Source organism: Podarcis liolepis, assembly GCF_965112155.1.
Source record: "Podarcis liolepis genome assembly, chromosome: 13".
Classification (NCBI taxonomy): domain Eukaryota; kingdom Metazoa; phylum Chordata; class Lepidosauria; order Squamata; family Lacertidae; genus Podarcis; species Podarcis liolepis.
Window position 1 is genome coordinate 11,624,644 of NC_139573.1, and position 7,085 is coordinate 11,631,728.

The 7,085-nt window shown below is 42.7% G+C and overlaps 1 protein-coding gene across 1 annotated transcript; it reads right to left on the reverse strand.

Moving 5' to 3' along the window:
* Positions 1 to 966: 966 nt before the first annotated feature.
* Positions 967 to 5,481, reverse strand: LOC310692611 (vomeronasal type-2 receptor 26-like; the record flags this gene model as incomplete). The annotated part of the gene is made up of 4 exons (XM_083473554.1): positions 967 to 1,868; positions 2,228 to 2,354; positions 2,609 to 2,836; positions 4,765 to 5,481. The coding sequence occupies 4 exons, from the start codon at positions 5,479 to 5,481 to the stop codon at positions 967 to 969; spliced, it is 1,974 nt and encodes a 657-aa protein (XP_083329680.1).
* Between the last annotated feature and the right edge of the window lie 1,604 nt (positions 5,482 to 7,085).

Consider the following 7,085-nt stretch of genomic DNA (forward strand, 5'->3'; position numbering starts at 1 on the left):
CCATTTTCTGACACTGAACTTCCTCCTACTGGCTCTGGTGGCTTGTAGGGCTCTTCACCATCCCTGACCCCCTGCTCCTTCTGACTAGCCCCATCCCCCTGCTCTGCTTCGTGCTTCAGTTCCCTGTCTTCCTCTTCTGCCAGTTCCTGCTCAGAACCCTCCCCTGCTACTGATGAAACTGCACATTCTGGCTCTTCCCTGACAATAGGGTGCTATCTGTTTGTGTCCATCCATGAGTAGAAAAGACTTCCATATGTATAGAAGTGAAGGGTCTTAGCTCACTGGTATGTTCTTTTCAAGGTTCTCACAGGACCAGTGGTCAGGGATGATGGGAGTTGTAGGCCAAAAACATCTGGAGACCCAAGGTTGAGAAAGGCTGAATTAGAGCATAGTAGTGAGCTATGTAGATAGGAAGAAGCATCAATCCTGTGGGGTGGGATGTCTGGCACAGAGGAGAGTCAGGTCGCATCAGGCTTTTACATTCTCCTGATGCTTGCCTAAGAACTCCCACCTCTGATCAGGAGAGTTTCAGGAGCTCTTGGGAAGAAACGGGGGGGGGGGCACACCTGTGGCTGCAACCGAATAAGAGGAAGGGGACATGTAGACATTCATTCACACAATGTTGGATATCACCCACAGTTTCATTCATACACACAGTGTCAATTCATTTACACCTCATATATTACTATGCTACATATCAATAAAAGAAATGATAAGGCATTCTTTTCTGTTATTTAAATCTTTTCAGGAAATTTCATTTCTAGGAAAACCTTGGTAAAATGACAATGCCAACAAGTCTAAATAGCCTAAATCCCAACAAAATGGACTCCCTCAGGAGTTAGGATGGCCATCTGTCATGGATAGTTTAGTTGAGATTCCTACATTGCAGGGATTGGACTAGATGACCATTGAGGGCGGAACTCTACAGTTCTGTGATTTGATGAGAAATTACAAACTATTCTGTCATTACATCTTTCTCCGTATCAGCTGCTCTCTGTTATTCAGCTCAGGCCTCACCACAATAATGTAGCATTTGGGGGAAAAGATGCAAGCCAGCAGCCCAGCACTGGAAGCCAAGATGGAGAAGATCTCCACAGCCACCATATATTTTCCTCTGGTGCTCAGGTATGTGGGAATGAAGGAGAGCCAAACACTGCAGAAGACCAGCATGCTGAAGGTGATGAACTTGGCTTCATTGAAGCTGTCCGGCAACTTCCGGGCTAAGAAGGCCACAGTGAAGCTGATAATGGCCAGGAAGCCCATGTAGCCCAAAACACAATAGAACATGAAGACTGACCCTTCATTACAAAGAAATATGATTTCTTCCGTCACTGAGTGCATGTCCACATCTGGGAATGGGGCTGAGGTTGCCAGCCAGAAGACACAGATTCCTACTTGAACAATGGAGCAGGAAAAGACAATGGAATAAGCCAGTTTTTTGCCCACCCACTTCCTGATTTTGGAATCTGGCTTGGTAGCCATGAATGCCAAAACCACCGATATAGTTTTGGCCAAGATACTGGAGAGGGCCACAGAGAAGATGATGCCAAAACTTGTTTGTCGGAGAAGGCAGGTTGCCTGCTTAGGTGTTCCAATGAACATCAAGGAACAGAGGAAACACAAGAGAAGGGACACAAGGAGAATGTAAGTGAGGCTTCTATTGTTGGCTTTGACTATGGCAGTGTCTTTGTGCTTAATGAAGATGGCAAGCACAAGAATTGTGATCAGAGAGAATAAAAGTACAGAGAAAGTTGATACAATGGCCAAAATTTCATCAAAGCCCAGGAAATTTGGTCTCTTTGAAATGCATTGATCCTGGTCTTCATTTGGATACTGACCTGCAGGGCACCTGACACATATTTCCATCTCTGTAAATACAATGTACAAGAAAAATGAAAGAACCATGATTATGTTAAAGGATTTTATTATCAAAAGAGGGGGAGATTTTTTGAAACCATACATAATTGTGCATAATTGCCAGTCAGTAAGGGGTTAAGAGACACAGGGCTGTAAATTTTTAGAAAAGACTTTGATATCACATCTTCACTTTTCCAAGAAGGGAAGAAGTATGTATTATTTCCAGATCCCTCCCCACCCCAACCCCTAATAATATATCAAGCCATAATATACACATTCTCTCTCCTGGAAATTTAAAGGCAACAAAACTGCCCAGAATTTACTAAAATAAATTGTATAGTTTGGTTTATGCTAACACGGCATCTCTCACCCTTCTCATTTGAGAACATCTCATGTGGACATGGATCACAATCATAACAGCAAAACTTCTCCCCCTCCTTCTTTCTCTTCCCATAACCAGGACGGCAGTTGGCATTACATAATGAAAGTGGCAGTTCCTTATATAGGATATAAGATAAGAAAATGTTTGGGGTAAATTAATCTAACATATGGTGATCTATTAATAAATAATGTGAAATGTGAAATTCATATTTACACAGGTCCTTTGGGGAAAAAAAACTTTCCCTTTTCTTCCAGTGAAATACAAATTTAATTATGTATTGAGGAACTGCTTCCTTCCCCCACTCACACCCCATCTTATTGGATAACTATGAATGTTGCCATTTGAGAGCCAGTGCAGTTCTTTTCTCACCTGAGTGAAGCCACTGTGCCACTTGATTCTGTCTGCATTGATGGTGAGCTCTTTGCCAGGAGGTGCCTGAGGATCCAGCCTCCCCACTTTGACCCTGACATATGATCCATTTCGGAAAGTGACCAAGTTTGTAATATCAAAGCCAGCTGCTAACTCTCCGTATTCATTTAATGCGATTTCATCACCAGCACTATTATTGAATGAGATCTTCTGCAGGAATGAGTGGACCTAGATGAAAAGAGAACCACAAGGTCTATAAAGGCAGGGGATGGGTGGGTGGGTGGGGGACACCCTAGTCCTGAATGGAGTAATTGTGCCCCTAAAGGTTGGGTTGCCATATGTTGAGAATTTCCCAGACATATCCGGAATACTGCAGTCGGAGGTGCAGATAAATTCTGTGATACAGGTTACTGCAGCAGCTCCATCTCTACCTATGTTTCCTTGGTTCTACATACACCAAGAGATAGCACTCCAGGCCTTCTCCTTAAACGTCCCTGGTAAATGCCCCTGTTTGCAAGTCCTGTTCATGAACTTCTGCTTATGAGCTGCAAAAGAGACTGCAAGCAGTTAAGCAGAACTGAGTAGAAGTGCTTGTTTTCTTATCCATCACTGTCACTCAGACCTTCCCCCCACCTCCCTCTGTGTTTTTTTTGTGGTATGTTGTATATTGGGAACAAGGTTACTCTTTCAAAAATGGTAACTCCTGCTTTTGAGGGTGATGGCAGCAGAGAGGCTGGTTAAAGGTTTGCAAGGCTTGGGTGGTTAAGGCAGACATTTGTGTGTTGGGGAGATTGCATATTTTCTTCTTTACCTGAGTTTAATATCACAAGGAGGATGTGCTTGACTTTCATTTTCTTTGCCTCCTGGAATCCCTGCATTTTACTAGTTCACTGTAGCATGACCCCCCAACCCCCATAGTCAAATAGCCTGGCTCTGTGTGCTGGAGTTACCGTGGAAACCAGAAATTTCCATGGACACTGCATCTGGTTTTGAGAAACTACAGAAAGTCACAAGGGTCATTTCAGACAGTTTGACGTGCACTCGACTTGGCCAATTTGTGCTGTTAACAGTAGGTAAGAGGAAAAACAGACAGGCACACTTAAGCCACAAGTTTCTTAACAAAATCCGTGTCCCCAACCAAAACCTGGTTCAGGTTAATGTTACTGCCCACTGCCCCTATCATATAACAATTGTCAGTTTAATTGCCACTTGATATTTAGGACGACCCTTAGTTCTAACTGTATAAATTGCAGCTGTTATTTGAGAGCATCTTAAAAAGCAGAGACATCACCTTGCTGACAAACGTCTGTATAGTTAAAGCTATGGTTTTCCCAGTAGTGATGTATGGAAGCGAGAGCTGAACCATAAAGAAGGCTGATCGCTGAAGAATTGATACTTTTGAATTATAGTGCTGGAGGAGACTCTTGAGAGTCCCATGGACTGCAAAAAGATCAAACCTACCCATTCTTAAGGAAATCAGCCCTGAGTGCTCACTGGAAGGACAGATCCTGAAGCTAAGGCTCCAATATTTTAGCCACCTCATGAGAAGAAAAGACGCCCTGGAAAAAGACCCTGATGTTGGGAAAGATTGAGGGCACAAGGAGAAGGGGATGACAGAGGACGAGATGGTTGGACAGTGTTCTCGAAGCTACTAACATGAGTTTGACCAAACTGTGAGAGGCAGTGGAAAGCAGGAGTGCCTGGTGTGCTCTGGTCCATGGGGTCATGAAGAGTCGGACTCGACTAAATGACCAAAAAACAACAAGTTCTTCAAGTAGTTGCTGTTATTTTCTTGCTTATGAAAACATATGTAGTTTAAATTATTTTTATTCATTTTCTAATACCCATTTGGATACCACAACAAGGTTTAATTTTAGTTCTCAAGGTCTATTTTTTTATTTCTTTACTGATAGTAAATTGTCAATTCACATAATATAATCAAGGCAGTGCACAACAGTGCACACTCTGTAAACTGAACACTTTGTAACAGGAAACCCTACCTGCCAAGGTTCCAGATTCTGATGAGAGAGTCTTTCTCCACTCTCTGCTCCTTTGTGGTCAGCTCCAACCAAATACATGAACTGTAAGGCATGTGCCAAAGCATAGACAGCATTATAGATACTGTAGCTGTGGCCAGTCATGCTCATTTCAAAAACTGGCGCAGGAAGGCTTTCCAGCTTCTCCTCTCCGGTACATGTGCCATCTACGTATTTTGACACAGTGGAGTTTGAAACTGAACAACGAAATGCTTGTTCCCATAAATCGTTGATAAAACCATCTCCATCTGCCCAATAAGGGTTTACTTGCTGAAGAAAACCTTGGAAGCTGTGAGTCTCCTTGGAGTGGATAGCAAAGGAGAGAGCACCATGGAACATTTGTAAGTTAAAGCCTAAATCTTTTTGAAACATATCTAATATGAAATCGATTTGAGCTGTTGCAATCCATACTTTTCCTTCAGGTAACTTACTATATTCATGATATAGTAGCAGATTTATCTTGATTGTCATTGCAGCACGTGACAGCCATGAAATAGACTGACTTTCTCCATATATAATAACAGCAGTGGCTTTGCTCATTATGAAAGCTTGTGTGACCAGCTTCGATCTACGCTTCATATCATCTATCATATCAAGGATGTTACTGCTGAAACGCTGATGGTACTCAATAGTTTCCGTGAATGCTGAACAGATCTGATTCTTGAAAAGCATTGGCTCAATAGTCTGCAAGAAACGTTCTCCAGCTTCATTATCTGTGGTAATGAGCCCAACCCATTTCCATCCGAAATACAAAAGTAACTGGATAATTCCCTGATACTGAAGTCCTTCATTGGGGACCATGCGGTAAAAGGAAGGGAATTTGATTTGATTATCCATGGTTCGTTGAAATGAACCATATGAAATCTGAAAAAAAGGAAAGAACCAAACTGTCCAAGTGGAAGCAAGAACTCACAACACACCCATTTATCTAAATATAAATCTTTTTTAACCAAATGTACTCATTTTAGGGACAACACCAATCTCTTTACATAGAAAAATGCACACAAATAATTGTGCTTAATAATTTCTGTAGCTATTCATTCTTAATATATTGAGTCATCGCATTTGTACACATTGACTGTCTCCAAGTATTTGGTGCATTTATTATTGCTGGTTGTTACTGCTTTCTGCACTAATTGCAGATTCAACAAAACTCCAGTGTGGAGCTGGAGCAACAGAAACCACTGATCCTGCTCTTTTGTTCTATAACCCTTATAGTGATGGTAGAGAGAAGTTGATACTCCATCTATTAAGAACTCTCCTGAAAAGGTATTCTGGGAACTCCAGAAGATCTCTGGAAGAGTATGTATGTTGTAGGTCTGTGAGTGCAATAAACCATATATCAGTAAAATACAAAAATAGGATGGCAAACATTGCCAGCAAACGTTAGAGCAACTAAGATGAACTCAAACAATGCAGCAGAACAGCACAAAATAGTCTTCTCAATTAACCTCTGAAAACCAACAATGCTTTATAACATCATACATCCCCACGTGGGAAATCTCATAATTCTTAGGGAGAGAGACATTCTTAGTTGTATATACTTCCAGGGAGAACATAGTCTGTTGACAGCTTGTTGACAGAGATAATTGTGTGGTGACTCGCAATAGCCAAGTCTTGGCTGTTGAATTTGGTCTGGGCATTTGGGTCTGAAGACTGGGAAACTGCTGCTTTGCAGAATGAAGAACAACTGGAAGTCATTGCAGAGTGAATAATTTGAATAATCATTTTCATGACAGGTGGGCCTTCCTCTTTTATTTCATCTCTCTCTCTCTCTCTCTCTCTCTCTCTCTCTCTCTCTCTCTCGCCTTCTGCTTTGGGCCAGTATTGGGAGTATACACAAATGAAAGTGATGGTTGGTTGGTTGGTGAACCATCCTATATGAAAAGCAAAGAAGGGAAGATCTCCAAGGGTGGAAGACTGGAATAAGAAATAGCTCACAGTTGAACTTCCGGTTCAGCGCGACTCTAGTGCAGGCGGGGATCTCTTCCTCGCGGAGGATCCTGAGCTTTCCGGAGAAAATAGGGGTTCCACAGGGCGCCGTGGTCCCCTGAAAAGTGTCTGGAGGGTGTCCAGACACACAGGTTCCCGCAGAGCCAAAACGCGGACCTCTCGGCCGTCAGGTAACTCCGGTTTCGGAGCGAAGAGTACGGCGGGGGGAGAAGCAGGCGAGGGAAGCCATAGCTGTCTCCGGAAAAAGCGAAGCCCCGAGCCTGCATGAGAAGTGCTGGATTCTCAGGGGAAAGAAACTCGAGCCCGACAAGAGGATAAATAATTTGGACATTACAAAAGGAAAGGCTCGGAAAAAAGGCAGTGAAAAAAAGGGCTCAAATCTTACCTGGAGTCGTTACAAACGCAAGGAGCTAGACAAAGCGGAGAGAAACGTGAGTGACGCTGGCGGTTAAAGTTCCTTTCTTCTTTCCAACTTTCTTTGTTTGCAT